The sequence below is a fragment of the Malania oleifera genome, chromosome 11, assembly GCF_029873635.1.
Source record: "Malania oleifera isolate guangnan ecotype guangnan chromosome 11, ASM2987363v1, whole genome shotgun sequence".
Lineage (NCBI taxonomy): Eukaryota > Viridiplantae > Streptophyta > Magnoliopsida > Santalales > Ximeniaceae > Malania > Malania oleifera.
This window is the reverse complement of record NC_080427.1, coordinates 89,639,400-89,661,894: the sequence shown is the minus strand read 5'-3', so window position 1 is coordinate 89,661,894 and position 22,495 is coordinate 89,639,400. Positions and strand designations below refer to the sequence as shown.

The 22,495-nt window shown below is 36.2% G+C and overlaps 1 protein-coding gene across 1 annotated transcript; it reads left to right on the top strand.

Annotated features, from left to right (window-relative positions):
* Nucleotides 1–10,837: 10,837 nt before the first annotated feature.
* Nucleotides 10,838–22,209, top strand: LOC131168399 (aldose reductase). The gene is made up of 8 exons (XM_058127776.1): nucleotides 10,838–11,398; nucleotides 12,223–12,273; nucleotides 19,528–19,601; nucleotides 19,943–20,030; nucleotides 20,523–20,729; nucleotides 20,816–20,887; nucleotides 21,505–21,747; nucleotides 21,839–22,209. Exons 1-8 carry the CDS (start codon nucleotides 11,255–11,257, stop codon nucleotides 21,926–21,928), a joined length of 969 nt encoding a protein of 322 aa, XP_057983759.1. The 5' UTR covers nucleotides 10,838–11,254; the 3' UTR covers nucleotides 21,929–22,209.
* The last annotated feature ends 286 nt before the right edge of the window (nucleotides 22,210–22,495 follow it).

Genomic DNA, 22,495 nt, shown 5'->3' with positions numbered 1-22,495 from the left:
AAGCCATATCACTCTTTCTCTCTCAAAGCTCTCTTGCTCACACTTTCATAGTGAAAATTGTTGAGATATTCTGGGTTTTTTATTCATCTCCTCTGAGCTTAAACCTCTGAGTTACTGATTCACATCAAGAAAAGAATTTTGGTGAAATAATTCTTGAGCTTCAATTCAATTTCTTTTTGATATTTGTTTTGAAGTATATTAGCTGAGCTTTATTTGTACTAACCAACTCTATCTAAGAGTATCTCCAGTAAAAAAGAAATCTTTTCTTGTTTCCTTTTTTTTTTTTTTTACGGTTCAGGTTATTAGATCGTTGTACCAAGTGTGGGGTATCACTTTGAGAGTGGGCTCCACCATAAATGAGGGATTGTAAATGGTTTGTTTCACCCGCAAAGGAATGGTTTAGTGGAATACTTAGGTGGTCTTGTCTAAGGCGAGGACGTAGGTTGGGGATAAACCGAACCTTGTAAAAATATCAGTCTCACTCTTAATCTTTACTATTTAAATTTTCAACATATATAAATTGTGTTTCTAAGTGCAAGTTGCTGAAAATTGAGATTGAGAAAAATTTTTAATTTAAGAAATTACGTCAATTAATCTTTTGTGGAAACCTTAAAGGTAGTACGTTGATTAATCGTTTGTGGAAATCTTGGTTGAAAGAAGCGCACCAATATTCATTCATACAAGGCTTTATTTAAAACTCAAAGCTGATTTTTTGCAAACACTAAATCAAGGAAGTGTTGTAGTTCTTACAATTGGTTAGGTATTGTGTGTTTGAATGATTGGTTGATTGATTGTAATTATTAAAGATATTTGGTTTGTGATTGATATTGAGTGTTGATTGTGGTTGGTTTAATTGATTATTTAAAATCAAAACATTCTTGTGTGTTTGCTAAGTATACAAAAGACTGTGAATTTGTAAAAAGGTTTAAAAGAATTTTTATAAACCCAATTCACCCCTCTCTTGGGACTACACCTTAACTTTCATATTACAAAGAACATTTTTCAAAATAAGTGAAGGAGAGAATACGATGGATCCAGTATGTTTTACGACAGCACGAGAACCATTAGGTAATCGTACTGTGTGACTAGAAATATGAATAGAATAGGTTAAATTAGTGGGAGAGTGCACCATGTGATCATTGGCTCCACTGTCAAGAATCCAACGATTTTAGGAAGAAATATGGAAGAATATTCCTGATAAAGACTCAGTAGTACATGGGTGATGACTGGGAGTGAAGCAAGGCTAAAAGCTATTGGCATTGATCCTGAGTAAAAGGAAGACTACTAGTGGATGGATTGTTGACAGCAGAAGAGACCTGGTGTGCACTTGGCTTAGAACCCGAGCTAGTTTTACGGGGTCTAGATGGGAACCCATGGATAAAGTAGCAGCAATCCATAGTATGACCTTTTTGTGACAATGAGTACACTTTAGTCTAGGCTTACAGAACGGCTTGCCATCTTTTGGGGTGGAGAGAATATCTTTTGTAGCTAATGCAACCCCATCAATAGGTGAGGGAGTTTGGATGTTATCTGATAATAATGTAATTGGAGGAAAGATTTAGTTTGTCATACTTTCTTTGCATTGTAAGTAATTTATTTCTTCTATTGATTTCTTTTACATCGTGAGGTCCTCAAGAGACTAAAGAGAAGAAATATGGAAGATGGATCAAACATTTATTTTTATTTTTATTTTTATTGTTTGTGGTTTTTGTGTTGCAAAACCTTAGAAAAATTTATCTCTATTTTTACTTTCTTCATTTTTATTTTTTATTTTGGTTGCAATGTACTCTAAAAAAAAGTTTTATCATATATTATTGCAAAGATTCCATTGTTGATACTCGGCAAAAGAGGTCTTGGAGGGCTTGGATATGGTACCATCAATGAAGCCAACTTTGTTCTGGTGCTGAGGGCAATGACCATGGATTGGCTCCGTGTATTGTAGTTGGTTTTAGTCAAGATATTGGAAACCAAGACAATGCTAGGATTTTCGGAATTACTGAGATAAAAAAACATGACTTGGATCCAATATGTGTTACGACAACATGAGAACCATCAGGTAGTCATACTGGGTGACCAAAAACAGGAATAGAATAGTTTAAGTCAGTGGGAGAGCACACTATGCGATCGGTGGCTCCACTTATCAAGAATCCAATGACTTTCGGAAGACAGATGGGAGAATATACCTGATAAAGACTTAGTAGTGCCTATATGTTTTGCCATAGGCGATGATTGGGAGTGAAGCAAGGCTAAAAGCTGTTGGCATTGATCAGAAGTAGAAAGAAGACTGCTAGTGGATGGATTGTTGATAGCGGAAAAGACTTGGTGTGCATTTGGCTTGGAATCTGAACTAGTTTTACGGGGTCCATATGGGAACCCATGAATGAAGTAGCAGTGATCCATAGTATGATCTTCTTTGTGATAGTGAGTACACTTTAGTTTGGGCTTGCAGAACAGCTTACCATATTTTGGGGTGGAGAGAATACCTTTTGCAGCTAATGCAATCCCATCAATAGGTGAGGGAGTTTGGATGTTCTGTTGACAATCTTCTTGAAGAACTAAACTATAGATGCAGCCGATCATGGGAAAAGGATCCATCAAAAGAATATGGTCGCGAAATCGCACCATAGGAGTCATTAAGTCCCATAAGGAACTTCATGGTGCACTGGTACTATTGGTATGGAGCAACATCTCCCTTAAAGAGATTATACTAAAGAGATGATAGCTCTTCCCATAGCACTTTCAACCTTGTAAAATAGGTGGCGAGAGACATATTACCTTGAACAAGATTATGGATTTCTTGTTCAAGATGATACATCCTAGGCCCATTAATTTGAGAGAAATGCTCCTTCAAATCTATCCAAATATCTAGAGCAAGATCACAAAAGAGAACACTAGCATAAATTTATTTTGAAAGAGAGTTGAGAAGTCATGCTTTTACCATATTATTGCAATAATTTTATTGTCGATGCTCGGTAGAAGAGGTCTTGGAGGGCTTGGATATGGTACCATCGATGAAGCCAACTTTGTTCTTGGTGTCGAGGGCAATGACCATGGATTGGCTCTATGTATTGTAGTTGGTTTCAGTCAAGAGATTGGAAACCAAGACGATGCTAGGATTGTTAGAATTATTGACATAAAAAACATGATATGGATCATCAAAATTGTCAGTTCCTGCAGTATTAGTAGCTATGGAGACAAATAGAAGAGGTTGGTTTTTTTTTTTTTTGAACTTGATCTCAATTGGGGAGGTGCTTCAGTATGTTTTTTTTAATGGATTCCAATTAATGGATTTCCCCCCTTTTTCCTTTTTTTTTTTTTTTAAATATAAGAAAAGATACAAAATACTGCCCTGTGTTAGCGTGCTACTTTTATATTTGAACTAATCAAAAAATAATTAAATAGAAAAAAAAAATGGGAGGAGAGAGCTAAGGGATGGAGCAAAGGACTAAAAACAAAGAATCACAGAAGAAAATGAAAGCAACAGCGGCGAGCAAAGGACGTGTGCTAGCAAAGAATCGAGACACAAAGGCAACGACAATGATTAAGGAACCGGCAAAGATGGAGATCCAGAAGAACAAGATCGGTGACGACAGGTGGTGACCGTCGGCAAACAGGTAGGCGATGGCAACTGTTGGGAACAAACGTGCAGAGTCGAATAACCGAGAGTGATGTCACTGGGACTTGGTGCAACGGTGTGCGATTAGCAAGGGTTACCAAAGAAAAAGTTGTAGATGACGCCGGAGTTAGGTGACGAGGATAGAGACGACGACGTCAGAAGTTGATGATGAGAACAGACGGCAACAGAGATGCAAGGGTGGTGTTTGTCGGGTTTGGTGTGATGGGAATAGAGTGCAGTGGGGAAATTTTTCATGCACTGAAGAATGATCAATATTTGCTATGATACCATGTGAATATTTTGAAAAACTACCACACATTAAGGTGGGTGTGGATACTCTATTTATAATTAGAAAGAATAATTACAATTAAATGATACCGTATGTATAATGGAAACTAATATCCTAGAATGAATGAAATATTTACAATCATGGGGTCAATGTAGCTATATTTGGGAAGTCTCGGTGGAATGAGTTGTGTGATCCTCAACAAACTTTGTCTTTTAAAAGTCTTTATGTCATAAATTCTTTCCATGGACAAGTAACAACTATGCTCCATGCTCATCTAGGCGACCTTATGAAGCAACCTTCCTTTATTTTTATATATTTTTTATTACATAGAAACTCTAGCCACCAACAAGCCCTTCGGACCCCTTGGTGCGATACCAAACCTATGGATCAACATCCTCCACCCCCAGGTCTCGCTGATCAGAGTAAAGTCTGGAATGTGGACACGGCTTCTGTACATCAATTGAACATTCGGCCAACCCGACTCCCAAGACACATTTTCATTACCATCTATGGTCCCCGCTAGCTCACAGAGCGAACTCTCACCATCCACGGTCCCCGTTGGCTCACAGAGTAAACTCTCATCATCCATAGGTACCGCTAGCTTTGTAAGTGTATCTACCTGGATTTGAACCCCCGATGCTTCTTCTTACTTACTGATGTCTTTCCACTGCGCCATGCCCGCGGGTGTAGCAACTTTCCTTTATTGGTTCAAGGCCAAGTTGTTGCCCTAATCTTTTCCTAGTCACTTGTCCATGTACTATTAATCTTAGGCTTACACAACCTTCTAACTATTAGTTCATCCATATTAATCACGAGTTCCTTCTCGCATTTACTTGGGGTGATCAAAGATTGCACGAGTAATATGTAAGAACACGAGACCGCATGTTACTGTTCATATACTTATTCCTCTGATAACCTATTACTTTCATACCTCTCAAAGGTGGCTCAAGTGGAAAGTTCAAAACTCTTCTAGTTAAATTGTCATGACTTAAGATTGGAGAGTTTCAATGTTTCATTTGAGATAACACTTTGTTATTCAAGTGAACAAGGGTAGTAGAGTAGATCATTAACTCAGTGCATTAATTAAGCATTCAAAGAGCGTCCGGCATTATCATATCAAAAAAAAAAAAAAAGACCTATTACTTTGGTGAAAGCTATTATTACTTGTCTATACATTTTTCCTCCCTCCAATTTGTGAATAAATGAGGGAGTGTAAAAATGGTGGTAGAATACTTTTGTCAAAGAATTATGCAACTCATCATGGGCCTGTAGCAATTAGGCTTAGCAGGGTTGGAGCAAAGTTCTTGCGAGGTTGATTGATGCTCTATAAACACGCCACGTCATCCTGAAAAATTACGAACAACAACTTATTTTATCAAAAGAAAAAATATATGATAAAATATGGGGAGGAGTAAAAATACTTGCTTCTTTCAACGCTGCAAGAATAAGAATGGACCGATTCAAATTGTGCTCGGCGCCTGACTGGGTTGAGGAGCGCGAACGCAAGGGGAGTGGCGTGGCAGACACGCTCCGTTAAGGGCGTCGGAATTACGCGGAGAGAGTGGTGCGGAGTGAGGACTTTATGTGTGCGCTCTGTGGTCATGTAGAGTGAGGAGGAAGTTACAATAATTGAGAGGCAGAGGCAGGGACTGGGGAGGACGCCCCTGCAGCATGTTACAGTGGGACCACCACCTGCACCAGCTTCACTTGAGTCTTCTCCGTGGGCCCATTCCCTTAACACGCCTGCTGTAAAGGAGCTGCTTTTCTTGCCAAACGGTATGACATGATGGACCGCGGATTTAATCTCATTCAAATTCTCAATTGTCCTTACAAAATGAAATTGTTAAAGAGCATTTTCCTCATTTTCATTTAAACTTTAAGCTGAGGATGTAATAGTTTATTTTTTGTATCATACCTTTTTTTTTTGTTTTTTTATGTTCTAGGTATTTGAATATAGAACTTTCATACTTGAGCCAATGGAATATATTTAAAATCTTTAATATAGGAATCTTTTTATTTAATTTGTCACATGTATTTAAAATATAAACACACGGACACATGTAAGGAAAGATTATTTAGATAAGTTCTTTCAAATTTAATACAGAGGTTGTCGAAATAATTATCTACATTACTCTTAAGATATTCACATTCTTCCATTTCGACATTCATTCCCCCCCCCCCCGCGGCGCTAATTATAATGAGCATATTGAATTGTATTGTTAATTATGATAACTAGTTTTTCAACATAAATTCATACTTTTCATTATTAAGGGCATACCAACTCCTAGATTGGCATTTCTTTAGCTACAACAATATTGGTGACTACCTTGACCTAAATGGTACAGTTTATTTCCAAGTCGACTTAAATGACATGGCAACTTGGTTAGCTAACTTGGATGATGAGGTTAGGTTGAATAGTTAACCAAGATGGTGTGGGAAGTTGGAAACTTTCATCCTCATTAATTGGGCCTCTAGAAACTTAATAAATGGGCTGTGAAGTAGCTTTATATGTACGCTGTTGATGGAAAATAAGGATGTAGTACTTTTTTTTTTTTTTACAAGTTTGCTCCTACTTATTAAGGGCATACCAACTCCTAGGTTGGCATTTCTTTGGCTACAACAATATTGGTGACTACCTTGACCTAAATGGTATAGTTTATTCCCAAGTCGACCTAAATGACATGGCAACTTGGTTAGCTAAGTTGGATGATGAGGTTAGTTGGAAACTTTCATCCTCATTAATTGGACCTCTAGAAACTCAATAAATGGGTTGTGAAGTAGCTTTATATGTACGTTGTTGATGTAAAATAAGGATTTTGAGACTAAAGTGATGACATTGAAACATGTTTTTCATGGCTAGGCAATAGAGGTCGTTATGAGGAGGTTTATTTATTTATTTTTTTTTTATTTTCTTTTTCGTAGTAGTAGTAGTAGTACTTTGTTTTTACAAGTCTGCTCCTAGCAACTAAAGGGTCTTCCTACAATTCTCTTGCCTTTGCATTAAGGCTCAAAAGTACTCAATAGTCACGCATTTCATAGTTGTCTTTCTTTGAAGGTGTAACAACCTGCTATTTATTTTCCAATTCTGCTTTATTTTTTTTATACTATGAAATTTATAATGCTCTGATACCTACTATATTAAACCAAACCATCAACCTAAGCAGCGAGAAGCGAAACTCATATAAACATAATCAAGAAAATATACAATACCCGAGTGCTAAAATGTTCCCAAAATATACATATATGATTGTTTCCCAAAATACCCTCAACTGAGTAACCTTCCTAAAATACTCACTCTACTGACAGGCCTGAATTGTAACCTCCTCTATCAGCGAGCCTGATATGCTCGCCTAACTAGATCACTTGAAAAATATTAATTTAATTGGATGAGACGACGCTTAGTAAGACGAAATCTGCTTTTACTAGTGTGTGACAAATGAATTACAATACTATGAAGATCTGTTTCTATATAATCATGTATAACTGAATCTGTAAATTTAGTACAAATAATATAAACCACCACCCTTCCCATGTTGCTTAACATATCTATATTTTAGGTTTTTATATATAATACTTTTAATATATATATATATATGTACATTCCCTATTTTTTTGAAACCGTACATACATAATAATAACTAAAAACTTCCTTAGATGAATAACTGTATGTCATGATATAACCCCTCATGACAGGATTGTGTAGCCCATAGGCGGGATCTAACCTGACTGGCCGACCAAGTTAAACCACTATACTCTATTAGTCGGATCAGCCCTCCTCAACCCATATCTGATGAGGAGCATGTCCACACGTCGGCACGATCGATCTACCTACCATGTATTATTTAAATAGGTGGTTACACTCTATTCTGTATATAGCAACGGTGTCGTGCTCTGTAAACTGTATCTATAATGGTCCATCAGGGTCTCTTACTATATAATACATCTCTATATACAAATATCTGTTTTATCATGATTCTATAATAACTGTATTAACCATGACGTTGTAGTAAACTGTATCTATATCAACTGTGTTTCTGAAATTAACTATAAATCTGTATGTCATGGTACTGTAAAACTGTATAATCATGGTATTTTTTAATTGATATAAAACATATCCACTATCTGTATATTCTGTAAAACATAACTTTGAAAAATACTGTAAAGCATGTTTTTGTACTATATCTATATTCTCAAGTCACATAGTAGTTTAAAACATATTATTCATAATTGATAAACTGTATAAAGTTCAGCTGTGAACAATAATCTGGTTAAAATGTACATTTCATATTGAAAATCATTCTAAAACTACCTAACATAGCATATTTCTCTTAGCAGATTCCTGCTAAAAATCTCCTACTATGACGGGTCCTACACCCGCAGGATTCTCCGCTCAATACCCTAAAAACCATAAATCTCATAACAAAACATTACTATTTTTACGTTTATAACATTTCTTACAACTACTGGAAAGTCAAATTTCAATAAAAAGGTCTTACCCTGAATCTAGGATGAAATCCAATTTCGTCCCACCGACGATCCGCTCCAACGAACTTGGAGAGAACTTCCACACGAGCGTCTTGGTGGCCTCAGATTATTGATCTGGTGAATGACGGGTCCGAAATCGAAGATAGAAGAGGAAAAGACCGTAGAGAGAGAAAATAGAGGGCTTCGGTGAGTTTTCTACGCAAGAAAACTGAGTTTAGCACTATTTATACTGCGGGCTTCGTCGGCGAGCCACGTCATCTCGTTGACGAGGCCATGAAGAAGGTTCATCGACAAATACCATCTCCTCATCGACAAAATTCAGGACTTAAGATAACCTTTCGGTATCTTCTTGTCGACGAAGACCCTCGTTGATGAATCCCCTATGTTCGTCGACGAGGACCTGATAAATTTTCTTGAGTCATTTCATTCTCCCCTCCTTATAAAATTTCGTCCTCGAAATTTACTATTCATATAACTCATCATCCTTTAAAGGCCAAAATGGTCTATTTATTTTATTACCTATTCTCACTTATGACGGAGGAATACCGTGGTTACATGGGTAGTTCTAGAAGATTACAACTATAAAAGAAAATTCCCCTAAAGCCAAAATACTACCAATCCTATAATCTACATTACAATTACATTGTACTAAAAAAAAAAAAATTGCCATTACCTTAATTATACATCACTACTGTATTCACTAAACAAGTGGGAATATTTCTGTCTGATCTCATCTTCAAGCTCCCACGAAACTTCTTCTATCGCATGATTCCTCCACAGGACTTTAACTAGTCGTATCTTTTTATTGCACAATTCCTGTTCTTTTCTATCTAGGATCTATACTAGAGCTTCCTCATATGCTAGATCACCACTGAGTTCTAATTCTACATAAATAATTATATGAGAAGGATATGGGACGTATTTTCTTAACATAAAAACATGACACATGTCGTGAATCCTGAATAGAGATAACAGTAAAGTTAGCCGATAGGTAACTAACCCAATCTTCTTAAGTATCTCAAATGGGTCAATGAACCTAAGGCTCAACTTACCCTTCTTCTCAAACCTCATGATTCCCTTCAGCGGTGCTATTTTTAGAAATGCATGATCACCCACTTCAAATTCCAGTTCCCGGCGGCGAGTATCTGCGTAGCTTTTCTGCCGACTCTGTGCTGCAATGATTCGATCTCGAATGAGTCGGACTTTATCGTACGCCTGCTGAATTATATCTGACCCCAAAACTTGCCTCTCACCCAACTCACTCCAGTATATAGGAGAACAACGCCTCCTACCATATAGTGCTTCATAAGGAGTCATGCCAATGCTAGCCTGGTAGTTATTGTTGTAGGAAAATTCCACCAATGACTGAGTCCAGCTACCACCAAAATCCAATACTAAATTATGACTTGTTAGAAATCAGAAAGATTCATATTGATGACAATGGCTCAGACAAGATGAAAAAATTTTTATCAAGGGAAAAATGTAAAACGTATTGCATGATTGTCAGTATGGTGAACTTTCACATAGTTAGGAGGGGGAGATTTTTTGAGTTTCCCTTCTATGTGGATGGTGACCTACATATATAAATGATTCTCTTGGAAGTCTAGGTCGATGCTAAAGTAGAATTCATGTCCAAGTGGAAGTAAAGAGTCTTTTTGTGGTATCCCACTTGTTGTCTTGGAATAGAGTGACTCCTTATTAGTTGAGTGTAGCTTTCTTTGGAAGAAGAAGGGACATTTTTTGAGAAGTAAATAAACACCTTTTTTGGGAAGCTATTGCTATAAAAAAGAGAGATCGTGTATCCTTGGGATAGCTAAGAAAGAGTGAGAGAAAGAAAAAAATTGTTTGCTGAAAAATCAAGATTGAATGTGCTTGTGCAGTCAGCTTGATCTTGTCGATCAGATGGTGATTTCTTATCCGATTTAGCTGAAATTTTGCTAAATTGTTCATGCCTCAGCCTTCTCTATTTTTGTTGGTCTGATTGTCATTTGAACCTTTGTAACTTTGGTTTCATGATGTGGACAACAACCCCTATTTTGGGTTAGACCTTTCTATTTCTCATTCAAGTTTGATTTCACCTAATGATGATGACTCATATATATTATTTTTCTATACCAAGAATTATGATTCTTGATGATTGTTGTTGAAGTATGCCTCTAGTCTTAATTAGGGAAAACCTATTATAATCTACTAATTTGAAATAATGGAAAATTGAAAGTGGACTTCGGTCCAGTGATTTTTTCTTTCACACCGAAAGGTTTTTCATGTGAATTTTGGTATTCTTTTTGTGATTGTATGATTAATTTTGTGCCTTTGATAATATGTTTCTGTTTTCGAATAACTAATAATTACTCTATTAGTGTTGATTGAACTAGGTTTATTTTTTGGGCCATTGTAATAGACATCACCTCTATAACCTACCTCTACGCCAACAGAATCGCCCTCCACACCGCCAACACAGTTGCTGCCGCTGACCAGGGCATCCACCCTCCTCGCAACCATTGCTCCGAAACAAGCTGACGCCTTCGTTAAAGCTTGTTTATTTTCTCCTTACCCCATTTTCTTCTCAACACCAATTGCGTTGCGTCCACCAACCAAGAAGTTGAACGGTAGACCAGGCCCATTCTATGTTCCAAAGTCACGTGAGAGAGAAGATTTGCAGCGCCTACGTGTCAGAAACATAGACGAGACTACGACACGCAACCCCCTGACATGCTAAAACGTGTCGCCCATGCAAAGCCCGCCATCACCTCCCATTCCCCTTCATACACATTACGAACGTTCTGCCAGCCATTCTCAGAGGCTTCGTAAAATAGCTGTGGTCATCGTCATCATTCTAGTAAAAGATCAGGGGCAGAGATCCAATGGCTCAGGCGACGTTTCCTCCGCTTAATAAACGGACTGAATCTTTAAGGCTTCTTAGCGGCCATTCCATACCCGCCGTCGGACTGGGGACTTGGCGGTCTGGCTCCGAAGCCTCCAACGCTGTGTTCACTGCAATCGTCGAGGTACACAGCTTGCTGCCTCTTTAGCCCAGTGCATCGCAGCCGTCCATTTTCAATCTTTAATTTAGTATAATATAATACAGCTGCAAACTACTTTTACTCTGGGACAAAATGCATATAGGAGTATGACTTGTGAGGTAAAATATGAAGGGTTAATTAAAATATTATTAAAAAAATAATAAGTCAAATTAGGGAGTTAAAAATTAATTCCTATTAAAGATTATTTTGATAGGCTTGTAGGGGCAAATGGCCTGGCTACGTACTTACTATTGTCTTTTTATGGAAGTTGTTTACTGAAACCATTTGAATTGTTTTGGATGAAAAGTTCAAAAATTATCAGTAATAAATCAATTGAGTTCAGGAAAACAATACTTGAACCATTACTTTATAATTCATTTCCTCTTCATCACTTCATTTGTAGAAATTAACACCAAATCATGCGCAACTTTACATTTTCTATTGTTGTTAAAAAAAAAAAAAGAGAGTACAGTTTTTTATTATTGGCATTGTCAAGTGGTTAAGTTTGGGGGTAAGGAGTTTGTGAGAATAAAATTTGGATTTGCAGAATTCAATAAATTTTTTTTATTTTTTTTACTGTACAGTTCAAACATACAATTTCAAATCAAATGTTCGGACAGCTTTATTAAATTTCACGGGATCTTGAAATTTGTCTAATGTCATAAAATATAAATATAAAGTTTGAATTTCATGCTTTCCTCTGGCATTTATTTTTCTTTGTTGAAAGAAACATTAGCAATTGATTCTAGAATCCTGTTGAGGAATCTTATCGCTTTTTTTTTTTTCCCCCTTTTTAACCATGATTGCAGGCTGGGTATAGGCACATAGATACAGCATCCCAGTATGAAGTTCAAGAAGAGGTTCTCTCTCTCTCTCTCTAACAGCTATTTAACATCTTATAATTGTACCACATTAACATGTGTTGTGCACTTGTATGATGGTTGAAAATTCCTAACTAGGATGAGCAAAATATGTTTGTAAAATTAGGTTAGTATAAAATGTTTACAATTTTTCTTTCTAGATGATTGATGGGCATAAGATTTTTGTGTCCCTTCCACCATAGCCCAAGGTAGTCCTTTGAATTCTAAATGGTTGTATTTAGTTTAGCTTCTAAATGGATTAGAGTTATATATGCATGCCATTTGGATTGGCGTCTTACTTGGATCATGTTGAGTTTATAAATTTTTAGAGGTTCAAATAATTAGTACTATTTGGTAGTCATATACATGCATATTTAGGGCTCGCAATACCCTCCCTACTAGTGGCCATAAGAGTGAATCATCATGCACGCCCATAATGGAGTTGGTAGACTTGTTTCATATTCCATATTGGATAGATTGATAAGGAATATACAAAAATAGCTACTACCTCTACTCCTAAATCTTTCGTTGTATTCAATCTAATAATTATTTTGTGAACTAAATTGTTTGTGTAATTTTTGTACACCTCTTCAAAAAATATGATTGAGTAGGTTGCATCCCAAATGGGTGAGGGGAATACAGACAACCTAAGACCACCTAGGCAAGGTGTACAAAAATATCAATTCAACTAACCCAATATTAATAATTGGGCTTAACGTCAATTTATCTATTTTTCTCTCTTATGATCGTTAATCTTTGATATATTCCCCTTTATCCTTTTCTCACCTCTTCTAATATGATTATGTTCACCTCTCTCTTTACTCGCTCCTGTGAATTTCTACAAGACACCTCTTGTGCAATAAGGCATTCTTCTTACCCATTTGACGAAGAGAGGCATAACGATCACATTACCACATTCACATTCGATTGATCACCCACAGTCCATAATCATAGGAGATAGGCATAATAATCACTATTCACACGCCGCAACTGTGTCTCCTTCTCAGATGAAGCTGCATTAGATTACAAGATCCTATGCCTCCATAACCAGAGTTCACATGCTATGAATCTTGTAATGAACTATCGCAATCACAAAACATACATTCGTGTGACCATAATTGTCGGATAGAACGCTGCAAAACAGAGGTTAGTGCATACACACGTTCTACCCTAAGCATGCATTGGTTCAATTTTCGAAGAATATGGTACTATTAACCGTATACAGTATCAACCGAGGCTTTGATACCAATTGAGGGGACTTGCGGAATAGCCCTAAGGGATAACCAAAAAAAAGTAATCTAATCATGCAAACCCTAATTCCATGATTAGGATTATACTTGCAAAATTTGTCTGATTTGTTCCCAAATCTGCAAGTACGAAAATGAGTTCTTTAAGAAGACCAAGAATCGTCTACCGTATTCCTTGAACATGCCTTTCTCTTGAGCGAGTGGGCTCATAAGTGGCTGGTAGGGTTTTCTTCTGACGAAAACGTCTGCCTCTATGAGGGTTCGCTTGTCTAACCCTAACTACTGAGTGGAGCGTGTGTATATAGGCTACAGTAGGGACCTCTGGGTAAATATGACTAGGGCTTCCCACGTAATTAAGAATTCCTAATCCGATCTGGATTCTTCTTAATTACATAAATTATAATTTATACCACTAAAGAATTATAACTGTACTCCCTGTCATATTCAAAATTAAATTTCGAGTTTCTATTATTAAATGCTTATTTATCACTCCACGTAAAGATTACAAATACCCATCTATTAAATTAAATTACTGATAATTTAATTAATTGACATATTAATTCCCTAAGATCTTCAACTTAACTAATTTGATGTGCCGGATTCAAAATCCACCTGTAGGGTTTGACACAATCAAAACTTATAAGCTTCCTCAAAGGGTATCATCAATCCTGATTCGGGGATTCCATCAATAATTAATATTCACTATATACATAACATCATCACCCAACTCACTATGTTTATTGACCCACAAAGAATATGATTTTTCTATGAATTAAAGTAATAAACACTATATGCATATATCCAATAATCATATTAGGATTAAGAGCATAAGCACTCATAATAACCATGAGGTATTAATTGTTTTATATAGTTAGTATAAAAGCAATTACCCCAAGATGGTCTTGTTCAATACACACAAAGTGTACTAACACAAGGAGTTGGAACTATACCATTCACAATAGTCAAGACAGACCTATTAAAACCTTGTGCTACAGTCCTACCAATGGTGTTTCCAATTTCATTTAAAACTGTGAACAATAAACTTATATTCTAGAACTGATGATCTAATCTTTTGTGTAGAAGTTGTGCACACTAGACCACCTACTTTATAAAATAAAAGACACACATGCATAATCATTAAATAAATAATGTCAAGCAAACATTGCTCACAAAGATTCTCATTAAAATGGAATAACTTGAGTTATTAATAAATACTAAAACTGATTACATCAAGCATGTCTTTAAGTATAAATCCCTAACAGTTTGGACATTAAGATGCGATGTGTCTTGAACTGAAACATTTAAAACATTTATTATCTTGATTCCTTGAAGGTTGGAAATCTACCGTGGGTTTGTTCTTGCTTGTTCTCTCATCGTTTCCATTAGGTGGTTTGACCTTCCCCTTTACTACAGCTCGATCATTTCTATCCCACTTTGGTTTCCAAGGAGTTCTAGAAATTGAAGTGTACCTTGTTGGCCATGTGCACCATGTCTTCTACCTCCATATAATGCTCTAGCTCAACTGCATTGGCTATGTCCCTATTCAAACTACATAAAAATATGGTCATATTATGGTCTCCCGATCCTCTTCTACATGAGCTCGAATCATAGCCATCTCCATCTCCTTATGGTAATCTTTTACACTCCTAGACCCTTGTGTAAGGTTTTGTAATTTTTGGTAAAGGTCTCTATAGTTGTGGCTAGATACAAATCTCCACCTCATGAGAGCTTTCAACTCACCCTATGTTTCTACAGGTCTCTCATGATTCCTTCTCCTATTGATCACTAATTGATCCCACCAAATAATTGCATAATCAGCGAACTCAATTAGCGCCATCTTTACCTTCTTCTCCTCTGAATAATTGTGACAAGAAAAAATTAACTTTATTTTATTCTTCTACTCTGAATAGACTTCAAGGTAAGTCCTACATTGGAAAGATGGTATTTTCATTTTGATGATCCCAAGGTTCCTGCCTATCCCATATCGGCCCCTTAGAGTTCTCCTAGGTTCTATTTCACCTACCTCCTCTAGGTTTGTGTATTCCACCCATCCCAACATCAGATGCTATGTCCTCCTCATCCTCTCCTTCATTCTCATACTCATTTTCAATGCCAAGCTCACGTCTCCTCCTATCTCGCCCACCTTGAAGATTTCTAATCACTTCAATTTGCAGATTGCAAAGTATATCAAATAGCCATTTCTGAAATTTCTCTCTTTCGTTTTTTTTTTTCAATTTTTTTTTTAAACTATGCAACAACCATTGAATACGCTGCCTTTATATATATATCCGAAATTTTTGAAAAAAAGATTACAATTTCAGCAACAATAATTGTAATTTCTAAAAAAGATTGATATGATTTCAACAATAAGAAATGGAAATAGAAGGAATCAAAGCAAAGATTACAAATCTAGAAATTTCTTATCTAGAAATTAAAGTAAAGATTCGTGTAATCAAAAAGGATAAGTTGGACCTGATTTGGAGCCTAAGCTCTGATACCAAATTATGTTTACCTGTGAGATTCGAATCCCTTGAACCCATGAACAAATTGAAAATTTACCCAAGAACGCCAAGAATCAGGTCAAGATGATCTAGACCCATTGAAATCTTGTTTCAAGAATTTAGATTTGGTAAGAACGCCACAAAGGTTTGACATTTGATAAGTTCTTAGTTCAAGAACAATTGGAGAAAACTGAAAATTCTCTTGGAAGAAAACTTCATTCACATTCAATTTATGAAGATGCTGCTACAAGTCTATTTTTAAAATCCTCCATTCAAATTCAAAACATGCCTATAACTAATAAAAGAAACACACCTAATAAATTAAATAGGCCCAAACACCTACAACCATAGAAACATAATATAGACCCACACACCTATACTTATTGAAATAAAGAGTCTACACTAAACCACTAGGCTATGCCGCCCCTCTCTATAGCTTGTATCACATGGATTAAAACTTGTTCTTTTTCTTCCAAGCCCATATTGAAATAAAGAGTCTACACTAAGTCTTGCTTGATAAATTTGCAAACTCGGCCCAAGTGGATTGCACCAATTCCTTACATTGCTTTCTTGATCTTCTTAGCTCTTGACCTTGTGATTGGCCCATTTGGAACTTGCAAGGGATCTTTAAGACTCGGTCCACGATGGCGCCCATCAAATTTAGGAATCCATAATCTTGTCCATATATCTGCTTGGAGGGCTCGGGTGATTGCTTTGGATGATTTTGGGGGAGCTAGCTTATGCAAAGCATTGGATGTTTTCTTAGGTTATCTTAGCGCAAAAAAAAAAGTAAAAAAATTAAAATTAAAATTAAAAGAAATTTTAAAAAAAATTTTAAAAAAATGATGCTACTGGGATAGATTTGCGGATATATGTTTAAAGCAAAGCAAATATTGGAAGATGATGATGCAATTTATAGTTTACACTTAAGCCTATTCCAGGGGCAAATTTTGTAAAGGAATAAAATAAAACGATTGGAGTTTGAGCTCCAGTCACTAGGGAAAAGCCTGTGATGCCCAAGTCAAAATAAAATTATGAAAATTTGAGAGAGAAGGAATCTAGTTAATTAGGATTAGCCTACATTTTCTCCTTATAGATTTCTATTTTGTTTCAATAGAAGTGTTTGTCTATGGCATGAGTTGGCATTCCAACTAAAAATATTTTGCCATAGACTGGGATTAAAGTTGTGCTTACATAGAACAAGGCCAAAACCTGGCTCAATTACCAATCTTCCTTTCGCAGCACATGCACATTGGGCAGCATAGTGAGTTAGTAAATTATGTTATCTGTTAACAAACAAAAGTTACGATTCGAAAATTTATCCTTCAGAGTTCTAAATGTGTTGGATAAAGATGTTGCTCTTTTGTGGAGCATTTGTGATGAATAATGTCATCTAAAGCACACTTGGCATCTGGAATTATTCAAATTTTTTCCAACTCTTAGCACTCTCTATGAAGCCTTAAATATTTGCTCAGGCATCAGCTTTTGTTCTCGTGGACCTGTTATTTTTCAATGAGAGTTTTCTCTGAAGATTATAACTGCCAACATCGTGAGGATCTCCACCAGTTCCCTGTCTGCAGTATATCCCTCTTTAACAATTTTGACTGATCCTGAACGACAAGTGATAGTAAGAAGTTTGCAGCAAAGATAGATCTTTTTTTATTATTTTTTTTTCTGGGGTCCAGTCTCATTTTGTAAGAATTATTTCGTTTCTCCATTCTTGGATACACCAACTAAAGGATGCAAAAAATTCCTTGCAACTTATTTTATCTGTAGAAATCCAGTTGCTCTCAATGATATGGCAAAGGAAGTTCCGCTCTCCTTCAGTTTGTCATTGAGCACAGCATGTACGAGAGTAAATGTAGTGACTCAATTTCCTCACTAAAAATGGGGAGGGCATAAACCAGCTTCTTCCTGGTGTTTTTCAAGCCCTTTTAAGAGGTGGTTGACGCAGTATAATGGTTGCTAGTGTAGCTCCTCTTTTCTGACTAATACTGAGCTGGTGATGGAGCGAAGAACAACAATATATAACTAAATGCTCTCAACTGGCTCTATCTTTTTCAGCTTGGATGAGGATCTGAAGAATTTTTTGAGCTATTCTGAACGCAATCTGACACTGTTCCATCTAATTGAGTTGAACTCTTTTGAGTACTGAGAAAAATAGACGTCTCCACACATATCAGGACTATAACTGGCTTAAAGTTTGACACTTCCTATAAGCTTTTAAACTTCATCAATATCTATGGCATGACATACCTAGCAGGGCTTCTGTCGTTATGATATTTGTGTTGATTCCCCTGCCAGTAACCATGAATCTTAGGAGTTTCTGAACTATTTAAATGTTTTTTGGTCTACACACACCATTATTCTAGGTGAAATTCTGTGAACAGATAAAAAAAAACTTGGGCACAAATGTCGGGGAAAACCTTCTGATGCCTAACTTGGAATGAGATTGTGAAAGCTTGAAAGTGAGGAGGTGAGTAAATTTGGGATTGTCTTAACCTTTTCTCTAGCGCTTCCATGTTAAAAAATTGTGTTTATATGTGGCAGTTGAGAGTAGTTTTCCAATGGTGGTTAATAGGATTGAGCGTTGAGAATTAGTATGGTGTTTTAATAGTGGTAATCTATAATGGAGGTGGTTCTTGCTTCCTGTGTCATTATGTGGACTCTCTGATGCAGTGAAAGTACCATACATAAGATCATAATTTTTGTTCCTGAGAACACCAATTAGCTATTTTAATAAATGCCACATTTGTACTTCAACCCATGCAAGTAATCTTTAATTTTTCTAAACGAACAATGATCAATCTGAAGAAAAGTACATTTTAAATGAAAAGGTGATGAGCAAACACAGTATGCGGTAAGGGAAGTAACTAATCATGGTTTATGGTAATACCCTCTAGACAACTACTACTGCATGCATAAAATTTTTGTGTTCTAGATTTTGGATTTTAGCCTTTAAAGGGAGTGGAATATGATCGTCACCGATGCTATCACTTGTTATATATGTGTCAAAAGTGCTATTGGTTGCTCATTTTTGTTGGGGAAATTTCAATGCCACAAGCTCTGCGGGCCATTATACCGTAGTTGTGCACCTGAAATGCAGGCACATATTTCACATGCTTGAATTGGGGTGTCACGTCTCTACTAAAGGCAAATCTGCATGCAAGAAGGCCACTTTTTCTTATTGTAGTAATATATTTGGCGTCCAATTTTCTCCAAACTGTTTCTTTGCTTTGAAATTTTGGTGCAATTTTCTCTAAACTGTTTCTTTGCATAGAAATTTTTGTAAGCTGTGATGGAAATGATCAAAGCAGTATACATTATATAATCCATACATACATTTCCACTCACTAAAACTAAATTTTTGGGCTAAAAACCTTCTCAATTTATATAAAAAATAAAGCTTAAAATTCAATCGAGTTCTAAATTAAATAGGTCTTCTGATTATTATAGACCACATGGGCAAGAAAAATGATATCTCTCTCTCTCTCTCTCTCTCTCAGGTTGGGCAAGGGCTCAAGAGGGCCATCGATGCAGGAGTGGAGAGGAGGCACCTCTTTGTGACTTCTAAACTTTGGTAAATAATTTGTTTTTTCAAGTACTGCGTGCTAAATTTAAGTTTCCATTTGGAATCACAATTTTGTGGGAAATGAGCAAGAAACCTAAAAGCAGAAATAATTTTTCACCATATTCTCACTATTTCATTGATTATTGAGAATGAAAACTATTTCAAATATGATTAAAATTAAGAAAGTTCAAGGGTTCTAACATGCAAAATAAGATTGTCTAATTTTCTTTCCTTTAATGTTTTCCGTCCAAACAGAACCCTAAAGGCATTGACAAATTGTATCCAAGTCATCATGATTGAACAGAAAATCAAGCATAATGATTTTCGACTCTGAATGTTGGTGAATGTAGGTGTTTTGATATGTCTCCAGAAAGGGTTAGACCTGCATTGATGAGAACCCTTCAAGATTTGCAGCTTGAATATCTAGATCTATATCTGGTAATTCATGTCCTCTTTTAGGCAAATATAAGGATCGTTTAGATGCATTTAGGAACCTTTATTCTGCTGCTTTATTTTTTTTTTTAATTTTTTTTTAAATTTTTTATTGGTCAAATACTGCATTTCTGAAGAGCTTCAATACATACATATATAAATTTTGATAAAAGAATTTAAATGTTTTTAGGCTAATTATCTTGATGTGCCCCTATTAATTATTCAAGTTACTGAAAGAACGATCATAACATGCACTGCTGTATTCGAAACCAACCATAATCATTCACATGCATGTTCCACGCCAAAGCATTGTAGAAGTGCAGGCATGCGGGAACGAATCCTAGTTCTGAAGGCGAGCTGAACACCTCTACTTTTGGTGATTTCTTACAAACTACATTTAGACAAATTTTTAAAAGAGAGACAAATGAGAATTGTTGGTGATAGCAGAGAGATGAATTACAGTCGGCAATTAATCAAATTCGTGTGATTGTATTGCAGATCCATTGGCCCTTCCGCCTGAAAGAGGAAGCGAGCAGGCCTCCAAAGGCTGGAGAGGTTTTGGACTTCGACATGGAAGGGGTTTGGAGAGAGATGGAAAAGCTTGTGGAGGATAATCTTGTAAGAGATATTGGCATTTGTAACTTTACACTCAAGAAACTGAATAAGCTACTGGGTTTCGCTCAAACAATGCCCTGTGTGTGTCAGGTCAGATGGTTAATTAATTAGGCAGAATATATATATCGTAATCATTATCATAGGAAATGCTTAGTCTTGCTCTCTGGTGGAATCAGATGGAGATGCATCCGGGATGGAGAAACGATAAAATGCTAGAGGCTTGCAAGAAGAATGGCATCCAAGTCACTGTAAGTACCAGGCATTCGAATCAGGCGACCTTTAATTGCTGCAAATGTTGAGATGTGCTGTGCTTTACACACAAGAATGTTCAATTACTAGAGGAAAATTGTTGAGTTCTCGGCTCCTGTCTTGTGCTGGGAGTGATCCAAGCCAGGGACCAAGGAGATGGGAGATGTCAACACTGCTCATGTTTAGGAAAGACCAAATTTCTCAAGGGAACTGAGGAAATTGTAGTAGTGTAGGAAATTTTATGGTAATATTTGGGAGTATGAACTAAATATGAAAGAAACTCAATATAGTTTTGTACTATCAAATTTATATAAATTCAAATCATACTTTCAGATGCAAGCTAAGGAAATTATTGGTACCGGAGCACGGTCAATCTTTAAAAAAAATTGATAGGGCAAGATACTGATTGTAGGTCCCAAAAAATATGCGAACTTTTCTGAGCTCTTATGGACCTTTCTTCGATCTTTGATTTTTGACAAGTGGAATATGAGTCTTTTGATTTTTGACAAGTGGAAGATAAGTTGTCCAAAAATCAAATGAGGTCTATGTCTTTATCAACTTATACAATTGAAAATTGTACATTCCGAAATAGTGAGAACTAATTATTTCAAAATAGGCATACTCACCGCTGGGATCGTCGGAAAAGGGCAGAGATCTGATCCATGACACAACAGTGGATAGGATATCGAAGAAACTGAACAAGAGCGCAGGGCAGGTGCTGGTGAGGTGGGCTGTACAGAGAGGCACCAGTGTGATACCCAAGTCCTCGCACTCCAACAGGATCAAGGAGAACATTATGGTGTTCGATTGGCAAATCCCAGAACAAGACTTCCATGCTCTTTCCTCTCTCCCTGATCAGGTACCTGCGTGCATGCATGGCTCTCCATTAAAATAAGTTATGCATATGGATAAACCTGACGAGACTTTAATTTATGGATATTGCGTTGCAGAAACGAGTACTTACGGGTGAAGATATGTTTGTGAACAAGGAGCATGGGCCTTTCAGGGGCGTAGCAGATCTTTGGGACCATGAGGATTGACATAAATGGCTGTGTATGGTGCATGTCGTCATTGCATATTTTTGCTGCAAAATAAAGAAATCACTGCTTTGTAAGGTGGGTAAATCAACCATTTATGCATGTTATTTGCTATGTAATATCCATCCCAGGGAGTCCTGCTGTACCTCATATATATCAGTTTGCCAGGATGTATAGTCCTCTGTAATGGAACATCAAAATATCAGTTTGCCAGGATGTTTTTTAACTATCATTTGAATTTTGAGGATTTAATTATCTATTTAAAATTTTAATGTTCTCTTAAATATCATTGATGAAAGGTAGCTTATAGCTTTCAATTATATTATATTATATATATATATATATTTGTGCAAATAATTTGGGTATTTTAGGACTTATTTGGTATTGTTATTTTTTTTTTTAATTTTTAATTTTGGTTTTTGTATAATGGAGAAACATATTATTAAAATATGTTTGTTTATGTTGATAATTTTTTTTTTTTTGCTATCAGTTTTAACTTATTTGAAAAAAAAAAAAAATTGAAAGAAAGTTTTAAGAAATAAAAATAATTTTTTTTGGATTAAATAACTT